Source organism: Pempheris klunzingeri, chromosome 17 (assembly GCF_042242105.1).
Source record: "Pempheris klunzingeri isolate RE-2024b chromosome 17, fPemKlu1.hap1, whole genome shotgun sequence".
NCBI classification, from domain to species: domain Eukaryota; kingdom Metazoa; phylum Chordata; class Actinopteri; order Acropomatiformes; family Pempheridae; genus Pempheris; species Pempheris klunzingeri.
The window spans coordinates 23,074,527-23,093,006 of NC_092028.1; the positions used below are offsets into that span (position 1 = coordinate 23,074,527).

The 18,480-nt window shown below is 44.8% G+C and overlaps 1 protein-coding gene across 1 annotated transcript in view; it reads right to left on the reverse strand.

Annotated features, from left to right (window-relative positions):
- Nucleotides 1-1,046: 1,046 nt before the first annotated feature.
- The window catches only part of srcin1a (SRC kinase signaling inhibitor 1a), a 77,706-nt gene continuing 60,272 nt past the window's right edge, over nucleotides 1,047-18,480 (reverse strand). Inside the window, exons 12-23 of the mRNA XM_070848236.1 lie at nucleotides 17,750-17,910; nucleotides 15,745-15,920; nucleotides 14,693-14,823; nucleotides 14,224-14,371; nucleotides 12,973-13,279; nucleotides 12,622-12,883; nucleotides 12,100-12,239; nucleotides 11,688-11,840; nucleotides 9,465-10,082; nucleotides 9,165-9,380; nucleotides 7,256-7,393; nucleotides 1,047-1,565 (exon numbers count right to left, since the gene is read on the reverse strand). Coding sequence (XP_070704337.1) covers nucleotides 1,047-1,565; nucleotides 7,256-7,393; nucleotides 9,165-9,380; nucleotides 9,465-10,082; nucleotides 11,688-11,840; nucleotides 12,100-12,239; nucleotides 12,622-12,883; nucleotides 12,973-13,279; nucleotides 14,224-14,371; nucleotides 14,693-14,823; nucleotides 15,745-15,920; nucleotides 17,750-17,910 — 2,969 coding nt within the window. The remainder of the gene's footprint in view (nucleotides 1,566-7,255; nucleotides 7,394-9,164; nucleotides 9,381-9,464; nucleotides 10,083-11,687; nucleotides 11,841-12,099; nucleotides 12,240-12,621; nucleotides 12,884-12,972; nucleotides 13,280-14,223; nucleotides 14,372-14,692; nucleotides 14,824-15,744; nucleotides 15,921-17,749; nucleotides 17,911-18,480) is intronic.

Genomic DNA, 18,480 nt, shown 5'->3' on the forward strand with positions numbered 1-18,480 from the left:
GAAACATCCTGATTGTCATAATTGACTAGTTAATACACATGTACAGAAATTCAACATTTGTATACAGCTCACCACTCACATTCCCCCCTTCTGTCTGTGTAACTGTGCCTTTCTAAAATAGAAATGTGCTCCCTACAATGTGCTTTCGTAAATGCGATGCAATTTTAAGTTGAAAATTAATTTCTTAATCGAGATTGTTCCTAATATTCAATGCAAGTATTTCATTTTGTAAGGATGCATATAAATATTCAAACCGTGTGACTGTCAGACGGTGGAGTGTATACTTGCAGCAAAACAAAGGTCAAAGATCGGGGACATGATGTAAACTCTTTACACAGTGTGTACAAACAGAGGGGAAAATATAGCACCAGTTCAGAGTTTAAAACACAGGTGATGCAAGAGAATCCACAAATGGCCTTTTAACACAAAACAGCTTGAAATCACAATCATCACCTTGATCTACTGTTGATTTTTTCTTTTTTTTCTGAGCGGGCTCACATTCTGCCAGGTGATGCAGTTAAGTGAGAACAATATTATCCTGAACACACACAACTACTGGACTCACTTGGTGATTATTGCAGCTCTATTTTCTATGATAAAAGTCACAGTCTAGAAATGATGTCTACTCCACTAACGACCCATTGAGTGAGGGTATGTGTGTGTATGTATCCAGACTGCATCAGCTTGCGGCAGGCAGCTGGTAGGAGGGGATGCCCATTTGTGTGCTCTCGATCAGGCAATCTGGCAGTACGACCGCGTGGGAAAACTTCAGAGGAACCATGGAACCACAGAATTGTAGGAAACTTGTCCAAGAAGACGACTGTGACTCCATTTACAGTGCAGGAGTTGTCACCGTGGAGATATGGAGAGTCTGCATACTGAAGTGAGGCCAAAAGTAGAGAGGAAAAACAAGACAAAAAGTCCTGGAGAACCTAAGAAAAAATGCTGGAATTTTCCACAATGTAGTTGTTTTCTCTTTATGGTTGAATATGTGATGGTGCTTTAATTGTCCCACATCCTCCTCCTCCTCCTCCTCCTCCTCTTCATCACTGAGAGTTGCCGGAGGTCAGGTCCGTATTCACAGGCTCGCTGCCTCCCTCCTTGGAGCTGTCGAGGCTACAACCGCTGCGCTTGAGAATCGCAGAGGGGAGGGAGAGGGAGTTCAAAGGGGTGGGAGAGGAGGGAGACAGGGAAGGAGTTGGGGTGGTGGGTGAAGAGGAGGGGGAGGAGGAGGAGGAGGTAGCAGGGGGAGTAGGGGAGGAGGACTGGCTGCCGGGCAAGGGCAGGGAGGAGGCTCGCTGCTCACGGAGAAGGCGGTGATGACGGAGGGTGGAGGAGAGGAGAAGAGCCTCCGCGCTCAGGCCGGAGGCAGACAGGCTGGCCAGCAGGGCCTTCGCTTGGCTGGAGGAGGCCGTCAGGGAGGGCAGTGATCTCTCCTGGGGGTGCTTTCTCAGGCCAGGGGCAAACGCCGCTGCAGGAGAGGGCACTCGGCCTGAGAAAAGGCCCATTTTCATACCAGAGACGTGTGGCTCAATACTGCCACTGGTGCTGTTGGTCCCCAAGGCCTTCAGGTAGAGCGGGACACAGAAGACAGGAGGGGGGGGCAGGAGCATTTCAGGGATCAAAGGGGAAATCATGAAAAATTAAAGTTTTAAAGTTGGCTGGACACTGTCCCCCGCAGCACATTCCCCTACCATTAGAGTCAAACATGCCCGTGCATGCATGCTTGCACACACACACACACACACACACACACACACACACACACACACACACAGAGACACACACACAGAGACACACACACACACACACACACAGACACACACACACACACACACACTCCCAGGTTGGGGGTCAGTGTAGATTTAGGAGTAAATACTGGAGGTGTGAAAGAGCTGATAAAGTAAAGAGGGCAGATGGATGTGTGTAGCTCTCTAGTCAGGTGAAGAGGAGGAGGAGGAAGCCGAGGAGGCTGGACACGGACAAGTCGTTCACTGCTGCAGGTCACAGGTACAGTAGGTGGGCGGGCCAGGGGGTGCGGGGCAGCACAGGTTCACACAGGGTGGGTGAGGTTGACCACAGGAACAGGTGTCAGAGGTGGAAGGGTAAAGGGTGGTGGTGGGGGATGGGGAGGTGAGGGAAAGGAGACAGAACAAGAGACAAACACAGGAGATCATTATTCAGGTTGATATCAGCATGTGTGACGCAGGCCGTGAGTCAGGCTGCCGTCTACACATGATGACCAAACCACAGATAGACACCTTCTGTCAGTGGGTGCAGCACTAAGTGACAAGGCAGAGTACACAGGTGGCACCCACCTTTATTTTGACACTTGTTTTAATGATGTTTATTCATTAAAAAATGCAAAATATTCTGATGGACAGACAGCACCACAAGTTCCGCCTCTTCATGTAATGCTGGAACGAGTCACAAGATGGCACTGTTCCAACAGCAGGAGACTTGTGGGTCACACAACATGAATCTGTCTCTCTTTTGCAGGTGGAGCGAAGGTGGGTGCATCTGACAGACACGGTGTGTGAGCTTTATGTGCAGGAGACGGAGTGATAGCAGGCTGAGGTAAAAGTTTAAGAGCCAAATCTTTTTTATATAAGTTTTATATGCTCTTCATGAGTATCAACAGAAGTGAAGTTTTTGCTACGGCTCTAAAAGTTTTTAAAATGTGTTTGTTTAGAGATTATGGGGATTAGTTGTGCAGGAGAGAAGAGCAGGTGTGCTAGTCTAGACTGCGCTGCTGGGAGGCTTTCACCTGCTCTGTTGCAGTTCCAGAGCCTGTGCTGCCAACCGTCCCCAGTGAGCAGGGTTGTTCCTTCTGCTTGAGGAACTCCTCTCAAGCCTGGCCGACACATTTATTCTGGTCTGTGAGTGCGGCAGAGCAGCCGCCCTTCATCTCACACACTCTGAGCCGCCTGCCAAACGACAGCCTCCCAGGATAGGACTTTCACAACCCCCACCTCACACCCAGCACTTTTAACTAGCCTGTTTTACCGCCAGAAGTAATAAGAGGCCAAATGGGGAATGGAAATAGGGTTTTGCGGCGTGAAAGTGATTCACATTGTCATGCCCTCCTTGATCTGTGCCAAGGCAAACGAGGAGAAATTGTGGCTTTGAACTGTCAGTTCTTATCCAGTACATTGATTTGAAGGATCCTCATGCCTGGAATGCTCTAATACCTCTGAGTAAAGTGTTAGTGAGCAGACAGCCCGAGCACAGCGGCACAGAGCACCATCAGAAAGGCTCTGTTAATTTTAACTCCTGCAATTAACACACAGTGATAACACCAGGGCCAGAACCTGATGCTCTCCTAAAAAACTCTCTTGCTCCAGTGATCAAGTCTAGTTGGGCCACATTCTTTGCAGGCACAGGTCTGTGAGGGTGGCTGGGGTTAGCGAGGGACAGCCCCTGACATGTGAACCCAATCAGCAACATTTAGGATGTTGATATCTCAAAATGGCAGTGTTCATTTAGGCAGCGTACTTTATCCTGATGAAAAGATAAACCTGGTAACTTGACATTGGCAGTGCTGAACCATAAAACCAAAAAGTGGTGCCAGTGCATCTTGTTTTAGCCGACTGCAGATGGTGCACAGTGATGTCTTAAAATGTTTAACTGTCCCTCCAGCTGGCTTTCATGAAATGTTAATGTGCACCAGCTGCCTTTCATCTGAACTGGTGGGAAATGTCAGTGTCATTGTGTGGATAGTGCCACTAATGCTTAAGGTATTTATATATTTTGATCTATTCATGTATTAGCTGGAGGTGGGAGCTGGTGGACCACTGAGAGACTCTGAAGTGCTGTGCTCACTTCTTCAGTTTGCGCCCTGCTCAAAATGCCCTAGAAATGTCAATTACCATTTGGCCTGAGGAAACAAAAGAGAAGACACCGATGGGAACCGGGAGGAGGGTGGAAGTTTGGGGGCGTGTTTGGGGGATTAAGTCCGGGGAAAGGTTTAAGAGAAGAGACACATTTACCTTCATCTGTGGGCCGAGCAGAGAGGTCACCCACGGAGGGCACGTCTGATTGTCAGAACAACAACATCAGTCAAAAGTGTGATCAGCTCAACACTGAGGCATCAGATGTGGATCCTAGAAAGGCTGGATGACTGTTTGGAAACATTCTGCACAAATATATGCTTCAAAAATAACCTGCTTAATTTTCAAACTACGTTTAAAGTATTTCATGTTTTTTAGCGGCTGTAATTAGGATTTCTCAGAGATCACAAGCACAGTGTCAGTGACGGGTTAAAAAAACAAAAGTGAAGTGAGCAAAAGTTCCTAATCAGCTCTTAAAGGCTGCATCAAGTGAGCCAGCCGCCTCGATAATTGGATGAGACGAGCTGCAGATAATCAGCGCGTTTTTCCAACATGGTTCACGCTCGGCTGTTTCATCACTCAGAATTCAAAATGATTTAGGAGACAGATTCTGTTCCGTTCATCCGTAAGATAAATTGTCAGGATCTCTGCTGTTTTCTTGCTTTCACATTCAAGACATCGGGAATCTGAGTCGGAAGGAGCGATTTCAGATGTAACAGGTCGTGGAGACCAATCATACAGCAGCAGATTCTCAGCTTAGTGGTTCATTAAGTCTTAAACAGAGTGCTAAAATATTTGTGTTGTTATTTTCAGTAAACAGTAAATGTCACTGCATGTCAACAGAGTTAGCATTTCCAGTTTATGGAGTGTTTAATATTAAACAAAAGAAAAAAAAGACATGATAAATAATCATCTGAATGAATTAACTTATGTTATTTATCACAGCGTTCATTTTCACAGAATCTTAATTTTACTGTATATTATTTTTATTTCATGCTGGAAGTTTGTATTTCTTGTCTATTAATTCATAATGTGCCGTCTCACCTGTCAGCCATCAGGTAGCTGCTCTCTGTCTGACCTTCACACATTCAACATGTGGCTGAAGTAACTCTGAATGAACCTGCTAACGTTGACCCCGTCTCTTCACTTTGACGCTGAGTGATAATCAGCCAGCCAGGTAGGTGGGTAAATAAAAGAAAATATATAAAGACATTAGTTTCTGTGTCTTTGTGTTAATAAAAGCAGCAAGATAGTTAATTCAGAGTTACTGACAAACCTTCAGGTGAACTAGTGAAAGAATCCCTGCTGATGTTTAACCAACATCTTTTTTGCATTTTGTTCTTCAATATCTCATAAAATAACTAAGAAATAAAATAAATCTGTTTCTGTGTCTGTTTCAGCTTATTTGTGTTTTATTCTCCTGTCTCTCCTGGTCAGACCTCTTTTGGTTAAATAAGAATTAAATGTAAAATAAAGGACCTAGAATGCAGTTAAAGGCAGATGTGAAGATCACCACAGCTGGTTGCTCCGTACAAACAGTATAAGTCAGCTGGTTCTTTGTTTCTTTTCGTTATTCGTCATGCAGTTGTGTTATGTTGCCACCCTAAATGGTTTGGCACCGACTTCCCACGCTGACAATTAGCTTGGAGTGTCCACTGTCCCTCTGAGGACGGCGCTTTCACACATCCAGCCTCTTTTCACAGTGACTGTTTTGAACAGTTTGTGGACAAAGAGCGCGCTCCGTGTGTGTGTGTGTGTGTGTGTGTGTGTGTGTGTGTGTGTGTGTGAGAGTCGTATTGAAATAATGGGATTCATTTTGCTTTCATCGGATAAGTGTAGGAATCCACTCTGCTTCCAAATCACAGGGAATGAGAGAGACTGTCAGGAGGAGAGCGGAAAGGAGAAAGGGGCAGCATGTGAAAATTGCAGAGTACAGAGAGCGGAAGAAGGAAAGAGGCATAAAGAAGAGGAAACGTGAAAGACTTAATGGTGGGGAAAGAGAACTGTCCTCGTCATATTGAATAATCAGTGATTGCCAGTGACTCAAAGAGTGATCATTACACAGCACTGCAGAGATTCCTCCCAATCTTCTCTCAGTCTGAGGAAACCAAAGCCTCATTACTCTTCCCATTTCTCTCTGCCAACACATTCACTTCCCAGCAATCTTCAAGAATGAATTTGTGTCTGACTGCTCTGTCAGATTCTGCAGGGTATGGAGGTTTAGGCTCACTTCACTGCTCCTGTTATTTTTCAAATTACATTGACATTAAGAAGTTTTTTTTTTTGGCAAAACCTTCTCTTGGCTTTACTGGACTGACATGCTTCAACAGTTCAATTTCCTCGCCTCCAGGGGCCGTCTAGCATCCTTATGTCCAAGAAAGACGTCGACTCAGCTATCGTGCAAACGTATAACAACAGATGTATAGAAAGAACCTTCAGCGGGGAATTTTTAAAGTTAAACTTCAGTCATTTGGAGTTTTTAAATGCCTGCTTAATTAAATATAAAAGGCTGCATACTTCAAATACATACTGTATTTTTTCTTATTCAAAACAAAACAAGCTTTACATTTTCTGATACCAATAAAAAAGAATTCAGCACAATGTTTATTACAGTAACACTATATATATATATATATTTATACTTTTTAATTGGTTTAGACAATAGAATTAGCGGTAGCTTTAGACTTACAGGTAAGTGTCTCTCTGCATCCACAAACACACTGAGCAGGATGCTTTCAGCTATTTCTACATTTCCACAATAGTGTGAGTTTGCCATCAACAAATTTAAGATCATTAGCTAAATTAGTTTCAGATTTGATTAGTTATGGCCGCTGCCTTTCAAAAATGAAAACTAATTAAGCTATTATGACTTGTTTAAAATGCCACCTGAGGAGTGGAGGGATGTGCAGCACTCTGTGGGGACTGAGTGGAGGTGAACAGTGTTGGTAAAGGCCAATCTGTGCTTGATCTTGTGTGCAGGATACAGGAGCTGGCAGAGGTTTGGATGCAGACATTCGTGAAGGTGCCAACATCTTTATGACAAATCATGTTTGCATATCAAGAACAACATCATCAAATGAGCCTTTATGTGTGGAGAAAAAACAAACTCTTCCACTGGCACAAAGCATTACCTCTCTTGGCCCAAGAACCGTTTCAGACAGAGGACACTGTAAAATTCAATGTCTTTTTTTATGACAGTCAGTTTTACAATGATTGTATAATGATGTTCACTTTTATGATTTTTAAACGACTATTCTGTGCAAACCTTTTCAAATGTGTGAAAAATGATAATGACGTTCGGCTGCCCCCCCCCCCACCACCAAAAACAACCGATGACACTGGAAAGCACCGTGCAGTCCGTCTGCACAGGCGCTGCAAGATCAAGCATGCATTGGCCCCGACAGCGCTAGATGTAAAGACGATACCTGCTGCTGGCCCTGCATCTTCAGGAAGTCCTCTCTTTTGCCACTTTTAGTCTTGTCTGTGCTGTTCTGCTGTATGTGCTTCAGTTTGGAGGCAGCCGAGGAGTGGAGAGCCTTCCCAACGCTTGAACTGTTTCCCCCCTGAGAGGAGAGGAGAGGAGAGAACACACACAGAACATGGTCATACGTTTCATTTCTCCTCTTCAGTGCCTTTAGTTTACGCCTCAAACTCACATCAACTCCATATAGAGTTGGATTCCAGCAAGCAAGCCTGTCTCCTGAGACCAATGAGGTTTTTAAGATGAGAGCTCGTAGCCAATACAAGTGAACTATCCACTTCACAGAGTTTCCATCTATCAGTAGAAAACGACAAAGATGAGAATATAGAAATGCAGCATCAAAACTAACGTTGCGTAGCCTAGCCTCTCCGCGGGATCCACAAGACAGTGTGCTTAATGATCTTTCCCGCTGAGTTACTCTGTCAACTGTCTTCAGCACACACAAAAACAAATATGTATTCAGTCAACAGACAGAGGTATTAGCTGAAAGGAAAATTAATAAAAGAATAACTGTCGTAGTGTCAGATCTAACTCTGCTGTGGTGATTAGAGACACCTGGAAGAGGCCCGTCTTCCTTCCATACCTACTCTTCTTTTGATGTGAAGCTGAGTTTTGAGTAGCATACATAAAACAGACGGTACAGTTAATGCTTGGCGGATACACCCTCGTTCTACTGTGCTAATTAAAAACTGAACGGTGACGAGGCTTGGAAGTATATCGCTTGTCAGCGTGAGTTTTTGGTGAGCGGTTTGGAAGAGGGGTCATGTTGAAGTGGTGAACGTGGTTGAAGTTGGAGTGATGAAATAATGTGTGAAGACTCTGTAATCCTCAGCCGTGCTCACGGGATTGCTTCCTTGGCTCCACATCAGAGGAGCTGAAACTCACCATGACAGTGTGACCGTCAAGTGTTGCAGCCATGCCCTGATTGGGAGGCTACATTCAGAGCAGCAGGGAATACTATGCAAACTGTCAGGACGCCTCGCTGAAGTGGCAGCTGACACGAGAACGCAATAAGTCTTTTGATTGTTTCTAATCTTTTGTTGAGTTGAGGTCAACTGGAGGTGAGTTGAAAGCAGGTTACTCGCACCGTCTGGTAACAGAGTTCAACGCATCGTCGTTAGATATTAACAAGAGGTGTATTAGAAGTGACACTTGGCTTCATTATAAAGATATTTCTATTCTCATAGAGGTTCCTGAGCAGTAAGATTGAAACTGAAGTTGCTTTCTTTCTTTTTTTTTAACTTCACTCCTCACTCAACGTTCATATTTTTACCTAAAAGTAATGACCCCATTTGTTATTTTGTGCTCTAGAAAAAAAACGGATTAAAGTAAAATTAATCCAACTAAAGTACATTTCTATAATGTGACACAGACCATAAAATAATGTTTAAATACAGAACAACAGGGTAATGAGAGCTGCTTTACAAACAGAAAACAGATGAGAAAGCAGATTCATTTGATAGAGCCGACAAGTGAAGAGAAGAAAGGAGGAAGAGAGAATTTGATATATACTGTAATATCTACACATTTACTTTATTACCTCTGTGGTGGAACGAAAGGTGAAATCATCTAGACAGAAAACAGATGCCAGGACAGATCGATAAAGAAACAATTAACAACTCTGGGCTCGGCAGGAGAGCAGCTGCAGCACTAATTACAGAACAGACAAGTAGGGAAGAAGTCTGTTGTCTGTCCCCTACTACATATTTCCGATTTCAAACACAATTAGATGCCGATTTTGTCAGGGAGCAGACATCAGAGGCTTAAAAGTCAAGTTCCAGCAGTCACCCAGACAGAAGCAGTGGAGAAAGAAAACAGAGCATGCTGCTTCAGAGCAGGTGTGAGCAATGAACCTGGATCGATGTTGGGCTCAAAGAGGACGGCTTGGGGGCGACCGGTGGCTTCTTGGTCTCGGAGGTCAGACTGTTTCTGCTGGTTGTCTCAGTGAAGAGCTGATCCGCAGTTGGATGGCCGCTGATCTCTATTAAAGTGTTCTCCAGCTCACGAATAGTCTCCTCCAAGCTGTCCAGCCTCCTGTAGGTGCTGTGTCGGATATCTTCTCTTGTTTTCTTCTGGCTGTGGCCGGCTAGATTATCCGCAGAGCTAGCAGACCCACTCGGCCTGAGAGGAATGTTTAATGATTTCTGCCGAACCTCAGGAATCGTCTTAATTTCAGTGTTGTGCTCAAGCGTCAGCACCTTAGCTCCTGTCTCAATCCCTCTCCTCAGAGCCTCCAGCAGAGAACTCCGCTGGCCCAAGTGGAGGGAGGACTTCAGTCTGGGTCTGGGCACTGGCTTAGATGACTCCAAGAGGGAATGCAGCAGCCTGTAAGCCTTCCTGATCGATTCTTCCCCTCTGAAGAGCACTAGGAGAGGACGGTCACTCAACTGGACCTCAGAGACTTCTTTAGTCTGTGCTGAGATGGTCAGAGTCTGCAGAGCTTCTCCTATCGCCCTGCTGAGCTCCTGGGCCTCAACAGGAGACACCACCCTCACCTCCTGCTCTGTCAACAGCAGAGCAACTCCCTGTTCTAACTCTATATCCTCTTCAAAACAATGCTGCTCTCGCGCTCGCTGCAGAGGGCTTCCAAATGAACCAATTTCTTTTGAAATTTGAGCCTGGTAGACGGTGTAATGACCAGTCCAATCTCGTGATGGACTCTCTTCTGCAGGGTAATTTGCTAAATCTCTGACAGGATCCTCTGAGGCAGTGGGCGAAGCCGGCAAACACTCTGTCAACACGATGTGGGGAACAGGAGACAAGCGCCTTCCCTATAAATGAGGAAAGCACTTGAGGTTTCAATTTAAATACACAGCACTGGTCTTAGCTGTGAAACAATCCAACAATGTGCCGCATGAGATCACTGCATAACCAGACATCTAACCATATGACTGAAGAAAGAAAGAGAAAAGAAAGATCAATCAATTCAGATGTAATGTAAGTCTAGATAACTGAGTCCTATAACTTATAACTTTAACTTATATAACTATATATAGGAAATAAATGTGCATGTAGCTCCTAAAGCAAAATCATGGATTCTCAATAAATACATTTTTGTGCAAAGTTTAAACTGCATTAAAACTTTAGAAGTCTTTTAAACAAAAAGGATTTTGCAGGTCTACATCTGTAGGGATCCTTCCCATAAATTTGTCAGAGCCTGTCAGTGGACGTACTTTGATCAGGTGCAGTTACCCCAAAGGATCACATTGCAGCCGTTGTAGTCGAGCGGATGTGATCTAACAGACCAGTTCCCAATGTTTTTGTGTCATTCAGGCACCAAAGAATTTAAAAACAAAAAAGAGCCATGGTTTAAAAATACCAGGGTTATGACCCGAATGCTTCTGTTAGATGTTAGGAGGATCAATCCGAGCTATAAGGGAGCGTATATTGGTTTCATATTCATCAGGTGGCCGAACACATAACTCCAAATGAATGCTAATGCTGCCCATCATCTGCCGGCTGTGTGAGAATGTAACGTGGATATGTATGGGTATGGTGTATGGTAGCCAGTTTGAATGGTTTTCTTCCTCCTGGGATAAAAAAAAATGATTCACGCAATTATAACTTCAAGTAGCATGTGTACTAATGAAATACTTACATTTGGTATGTGGGGGGGGGGTTAGCCATGTTTTCACACAGGCTGCATATTTGTGATCAGGATTCCTCAAACACAGCGTGCACACATATTAACAGTTTGTGAGCAGTAGTATCTCCAGGAGGGAGACTTTGTGTTGGTGGGGGGGGGGGCACGAGTGGAAGCAGCCAGAGGTAAAGGTAAAGATAAAGAGCAAACCACAGCACTCAGGGTCAGTCAGAGGGTTACCTCAGAGTCTGGGGCCTCAGAGGGCCAAAGCTCCAGTCTGCAGGGGGGTTCACTTTTCCTGCTGTGAGGGCGAACGGGCAGGTAATGGGGAGGGGGCAGAGCGAGCCTGAGTGGGACTCTCTCAAACAGCTGGGGTGGGAAAAGGGAGGTTCAAAAGCTGTCATACATTGCAGAATAAAAACACAACGGCCTCTGAACACATCAAGTTGACTCTGTGCTCCATCACGTGTCAGGGGGGGCCGTCTCAAACCCAGTCCGAGCAGCCATCAGGGTCCATCTGTGTGGCTGTGATCTGTGAGCCCTGGGTGATGATGTGTGTGACTGAGCAGTATGTGATCTTTGGGCTTTCCCAGTGCCAGGGGCAGGGGACATATGGTACCTGCTGCTTGAACATGTGGTAATGATAGTGAGCATGTCTGCTCGTGAGCACGTGTGCGCGCAAAACCCAGTGGCGGAGATCAGGCTGTGAACGCAACATGAATAATAAAGAAGAGTGCAGTTTTCCCACTCTCTGAGTCAGCTGAGGATATAACAACACAGTGTTTGAGTTTACCTCTAACTCTGCAGCAATTTTCTCCTCCTCTCCGTCCTCCTTGTCCCCAGAGGCGAGTGTTGGGGGTGTGGATGCGGGACGAGGGTTTTCGGACACGGCCCTCCTCAGTTTCACGTGAGGCTTCTGGCATTCAGTCTCTTCAGATTCTGACTTCTGTGATCACAAATACAAGAAAGGCTTCTAACGGATCTGAAGCCCATGCTCAGACATTTTATCGAGAGGCACACAATGTTTTGATCTCTTATGAATATATAAGTCTACAAAACAATAGATCAGCACAGATTGTCTCCTCTCAATATGGGTGAACTAATCTGTTGCTGTGCTCGGTACATCTGTAATGTAATTAAAACACAGTTCTTACTTTAAACGATGCAGTGTTCATTTGTACAATTGTGATTTGTCTTCGTCTCACCTTTACACATTTTCCGGGAATGAGGGGCTCTCCGCTGCGAGTGACGAGGCCCGGAGAGGACGGGAAACTGCGTCGAGGTGGAGGAGGAGGAGGAGACTTGGAGGGTTTCTCTGTGCGATAGCGTGGTACTGTCAGCTCATCTGGAAAAGGAAGTAGTTCAGGCTTCTTGAGAAAATATACTTGCTTCATATGCTGACAGTGATTTTTAACAGGCTATCAGGTGTTTGTAGGCATTATGGGTAATGTATAGTGGTGCTGCTTTACTCAGTGTGGAGAAAGTGGATTTATAAAACTAACTTTCTAAAAGTTGATGTAACTGTAGTTTCTATGTGATTCATATTTTGTTTCAGTTTCATGTTCTTGAGAAAATGTAATGACCTGCATGGCTTGTAAACCGTTTTAAAACTAATTGGATTAATTAAACAAATGAATGGTGGTTACCCACAAAACAACTATTGTTCTTTGCTTCTGAATGTTGTCCTGTGACAGTGATACCCCATAATGATGCTGACTCCATCTTACCAGAGCCACGGCGGGATCCTCCCTCTTTCCCAGAGAGCTTGTGCTGGGGCTTGCTGACGCGGTGCTCTGGGGTCCCTGGCCCACCTTGGGGTGTCTGGGAGGACAGCGTATTGGAGGAGGGCTTGATCTGCTTGGCAGCAAAGTCCAGGTCTGGAATAGCTTTCATTAACTCGGCCTGGGTCTCCTCCAGCAACCGGTTGATGTCCTGGGCGCTGTACTGGGTCAGACTGGCCCGCTTCTCCTCCCAGTCCCGCTCTGCAGCCTGTGAAGTGGACGGACGGATCTAAACGCACGATTCGATACGTGATGTGATTTGTGATGCAGTGAAATGAGAGAAGAATCCGCTCCTACCAGTCGGACCTCCACGGACGAAGCTTTGTCAGCAGCAGCGCGGCGTTCCAGCTCCTCCAGAGCTTTGCCCTTGTTGGGAACAGGAGGATGATTGTCCCTCTGGTGTCCGGATGTTTTTCCGTGGCCGCGGCTGAGGCTGGCGTGGGGGCTCCAGTTGGACAGGCTGTTGCCTCCCCCAAGGTCATTGATGGTGAGAGGTGGGCTGGTGGGGATGTCAAAGTCTGAAAACTTTCGCAAGTCTTCGTTGTGCTTTGACGAAGGACTAGAAAAGTCCTCCTGCTTCTTCCACACACCCCCATTCGCTTGTCTGGCAAGACATGGAGGATGAATTCATTAATCAGCTCTTTGAAATGTAACACACACTAAAACATGAATAATCCATGACTTGACGTGAAAACAATTGTTGCTGAATAACGAAAACATCCAAAAAGCTTGAAACACTGAAAATGCAAGCCTCCGACATTACTGAATAATTCTGCAGCTCTCTTTTTCCCACAAAGACGAGAGGATTTGATAAGCTCTTTTGATCAGGGAGGTTAATTAAACCACAGTAAGGTGCTTTTTTTGGCACAAGGCTGATTAGGGGATAGACGACAGAACGCTGAAGGGAACATTTTAAAAGTCCACAGTCACCATGAAACTAAAAAGCCTTTATTCATGTGATTGAAAAGAGCCTCCATCAGGGTGTTACCCATGATGCCAAGTGGTCACATCAACATTACTTGCTGCTTGAATGCACCCTTCACCCCTTTATTTTTTAAACCTTGTGATTTTAAATCATCTCCTGGTCTAGTTTTAAGAATTCTGGAGCAAAACAATAAATGTTTAATGGATGAAATCTCTGATTCGAAACACACAACAGTATCTAATCAATTTTCCTCGGCACGAGTGTGTGTCTACCACAGCTGATGGAAATCTATAAAGTTGCTGTGTGTTACTGAGGGGTGAAAACATAATCTCTTTGGCAGAGGTACAAATGGGGGAGCTTTCCTCTGATTGATTATGAATGGGCAGGTTTTTGTGTCGGCTAATGTTGGACACATTTCAGTGCAAGTGTCATCATGTAAGAATTTATTGAACAAATGCATTTCCATAAATATTTATAGGATTCCTTAAAACACTTCATCCATCTCCTGGTCTATGTGCGGACAGAATTTCATTTAAATCTCCTTCTTTGATTCATCACAAATTGGCTTTCTTGCATAAGAAGCGTAAAAGGTACCGATGCACTCAGTTGGAGCAGGTTCATACTTGCGCATGGTGGCGAGGGTGTCAGTTACAGTCTTGCAGCGTTTTAACAGGGCATCAAGCCTGTGTGGCTCTTCTTTCAGGAATTTGACAGCCTCCACCTCCACCCTGAGCACCACCCGCATCTTACTCTGCAGGCTGGGGAACTGATCTGCAGGAGAGAGGACAGGAGTAACACCGAGAGCCAACCGTGTTTGCTCAAACGAATCAATTCTACTTGTCAAAAAACGTTGAAAACGTTTTGTTGCAAACAAACAAAACATTTTTGAAATACAGTAAATGGTCGGGGAGTTTATTAAAACAATGAGCAATCTGAGTCTGAATAAATGTTTGACAGACTAGCTGTGGGTAACTAGAAGATAAGCCGTGCCTTAGTGAGCAATTAGCACATTATAAACTGTCTGCCAGAGTAAGAGACTGTGTTCTGTTGTGTGCCTGTGCACAGAATGAGAAATGTGCCAGAGTGACTCACTTTTCAGTTCTGTGAGTGTTTCTCCCAGCTTTCTCAGAACAGTGGCCTTCTCCTCCAGCTCCTGCACTGTCACCAGCTTGTGGTTGACAGACGACTCCTTCTGGATCTCCTCCACCGACTTCTCCAGGTCGCTGAGATGGAACACACAGAAGGCTGAACACCAGGGATTCCTCTGCTACGCTTACATTTTTACTGAATATTTATCTTACAATCGTGCCACTTGAGTTTCAGTAAAAACCTCTGCCAATAAACTGTCTCTGAATCAACTGGCAGCTAGATCAAGAGCTCTGGACAGCTGAACTGGAGGAGTACGGACGGGCATTTGAAAGATTCGTGCAACAACTGAAGTAAAATGCAGAACAAAGAATCTTGAAAATGTGCATTTGTTCAGCTCTAACGTTGAGTGTGTGTCTGGTTCAGTCAGACTTAAGTCATAAAAACCTGCCTTTAGTTATGTAATGAATCACAGTTTAATGTATCATTAACCAAAATCACCCGGTCATTAGCCAGGCTGAATAGCAGACATTGATTAGCAGAGATCATCTTACAGTTCAACCAATTAGTTTGCAATCAAAACGCCGCTCAGAGTGATTCAGGAAATCTTGCGGCGCTCACAGGGAGATCCAGGAATTATTAGCACAGTGAACATTTCCACTTATGAGACGGAGGCAAGTTATCTGGTTATTAAATCTCAAGGTAGCTCTTTGCTCTTGTTTTGCAGTCACTTCAATTAGTTGCTGGACCGTCTCATACCTCAGATCTTAATAAGCATCTTGCTCTATGCCGGGCTTAATTACAGTTACAATTTCATCCCATCACTGCGTCAGCCTGTGAGTCATCTAATTACAAAACAGATATGAACTTTGTCATGTTTCAGGCAATTATGAAATGTGTGATACAAATCTTTAAACTGTCAGCTTATATATTCAATGCACCAACCTAAAAAGATTCATATTGATCATTTTGGAGAGTTGGGGGATTTCAACAACCACGTTCTGTTCTACAATCACTGTCTGACATTGTTGCATTAAAAGTCTTCTGCTGTTACTGACTGGAGCTGCTGGATGATGAGCTCCTCCTCGTTGAGGTACTTGAGCCTCTCCTCCTCCACCAGGAGACGCTGCCTCTGCAGAGGATCCTCCTGCTTCCTCAGGGCGTCGGCCACGCGCACGTTCAGCTCTGCTTCTGTCCGCTTCAACAGGGTTCGCACCGAGTCCTGGTTCTCCAGCTGCACACACACAAACACCATGTTACGGATAACACATGATGCTCTTTCTTCAGCAGGACGCGTCGCACACTCAGCCAGCGTTTGAAATGAATAATATCAGTTTAGCCTCGCTGGCTTCAAGAGAATGTCTTGTTGAAGTTATGAAATCTGCTATCGCTGCCATCACAGCATAACAATGGGACAGCAAGGAGGAGAAGTGCAGCCACTTCATATTTTTCAAAATAGACCTCAGTGATTTAGAGCAACTGCACACTTTCTTTTGTCCTGTCCTGGGGAGGGCAGGCTGTGTGACCTCTTGTTTTACTGTACAGTATTTTAGGCCTTGTTATACCAGAGGAACATTTTGCTCTTCCCTTCACTGCTTATGTGTTTTCCAGTCATTGCTTGTGAGTATTTAGCATGCTACATGCAGCAAGTAGTTCCCCGTATGTGTGTGTGAGAGCATGTGCATCCAATATTTCCTCTAACACAGAGAGCCGGGATGCCCTGAGGAGAATGAAGGATGACAGAAGTGCTGAGGGTGAACTCGGCTCCCTCTCACCGTTATGAATGGAATATTCTACAGGACTGCTGCATGTAATACAACTCCCTGAGATGAAAGCACCTAGTAAGCAAGAAAAATTAATAATTCATCAGCCTTATGTTCCAGGAAGTAAAACAAGACATTATCACCAACATTAAAAATTACCCAGTATTCCCCATTATATGCTGCCAATAATGGTGAAGCACACGCAGCAGCCCAAATGCAGGGAATATGAGCACATGCTTAAAAAAATATCAAAACATCCAGAAAAATATATTTTGACTTTTTGTTATCTTTCAGAACTGTGCTCCCTCCCTCCCAGTTGCCTCTGTCTCTCTCCTGCACGCTCACTCTGCATAATTCATGACCCACATGTAAAATTTAAGTTGCTGGCCATTGCCAAGGGCAACAATATGGGTCCAGGTGCAGAGGTCACGCTTGGGCACACATACAGGTAGACAACAAACTGTCCTCTCTGGCTGCTTGGCTCTCTCCGTCTCACTGCTTAGCCAGTTCAAGAAGCCCTTGTGACTGTTGTCAGGGAACAAATAAAAGCGCTGCATGCCCATCATCTGTCACCCCCGTTACTCTCTGTCTTTTCCCCTGCAAGAGACTTGAATCCTCTCCTCTGCCACTGAAAACATTTAACTCATCATCTCTTCCTGACTCCTCCTGCAGCAACCACGCCGTCACTTGCCATCAGATATAAATGGAATAAATGAGGACCTCATCTCCACATTTCTGTGAGCCGTTACTTGCGTGGTTTCATCAGTTGTGCATCCGTCATGACATTCTGTATCGCTGTAGAATACCATGCGATGTGAGCCGAGCTTTTATCTTTCACACCTTCTATTTCATTATTAATACTCAAAAGATACAATGCCCTCAATGTGTCATGCAGTACAGCGACGAGAACCTGCAGGTGTTATTTACTGTACAGTCGGTACAGTATTGAAGTGGAGATCAAATAAACATCAAAGCCACTGCTCCTGCATACATGTGTGTTGAAATACTGTATAGCACAGATTCTATATTATAAAAAACATGTCTACACATAAACTGCATATGGAAAATAGAAATATTTCACAAATTTTGCCATTTTTCTACAACTTTGGGGCAATCTGAGGATCAATCTGAGCATTTGATTCATTAAAAATGACTGAAATCATCTCAACATATAGTCTCAGTTACTCTGAATACTCCACTGAACATACTGTTAATATCTCTGGGACAGGGAGCTCTCTGCAGGACTAGAAGCGTGCACAGACTCTTTCAGAAACAGCAGACAAACTACTATATTGTGTACCTGTGTCTTGCGTAGTTGGGCGAGCTGTTTGCGCAGGTCTGTGGCGTTTTGCTGCAGGCCGTGCAGGTGGAGCTGCATCTGCAAGCGGCCGACGCTGTTCAGCGGGGTTGTGTTAGAAGGTGGCGGTGGCATCAGAGCTAGGGGTGCTGATGGCGTATGAGCTGCCAATCACAGAGCAGGACATGTGGGGTCACCGACAGATCATTCAGAGAGACACATTGGTTAGTTTGCTGGGCTGTGCTCCGTAGAGATTTGCAAGCAGCCAGCGTGACACAGCACAAACGGTAACATACACACACATAAAGAATAAAGGCCAAAAGGAAGGTGCATATAGAGAAAATCTTTGCACTCACACACACGCACACACCGGAACAAATACAGTGTGTGAATGCAAAAAATAAAAAAAGAATCGCGCCATATTCACAAAACTTTAATAGCCCACTGGGAGACACGTGAGCTCATGCTATTAGTGACCCATATAGAGGTGCAATTAGTCTATTCAGAAGTGACACACAGGGGGATAACCATGCTCTTATCTTAACACAGGGCTTTGTGAGTATGGCCATTGACTCCCCAGCTATTCTCACACACACGCACTCTCTCTCATTCACATTTACAAAGGAGCGCCTCATCTGTGACAAAACAACCTTCAGAAATTCCCAAAGGAAAAACCAAGCAGAAATTCAAACAGCAGAGACGGAGACAAGGACGAGGGGGGGTCCGCGCTCTCC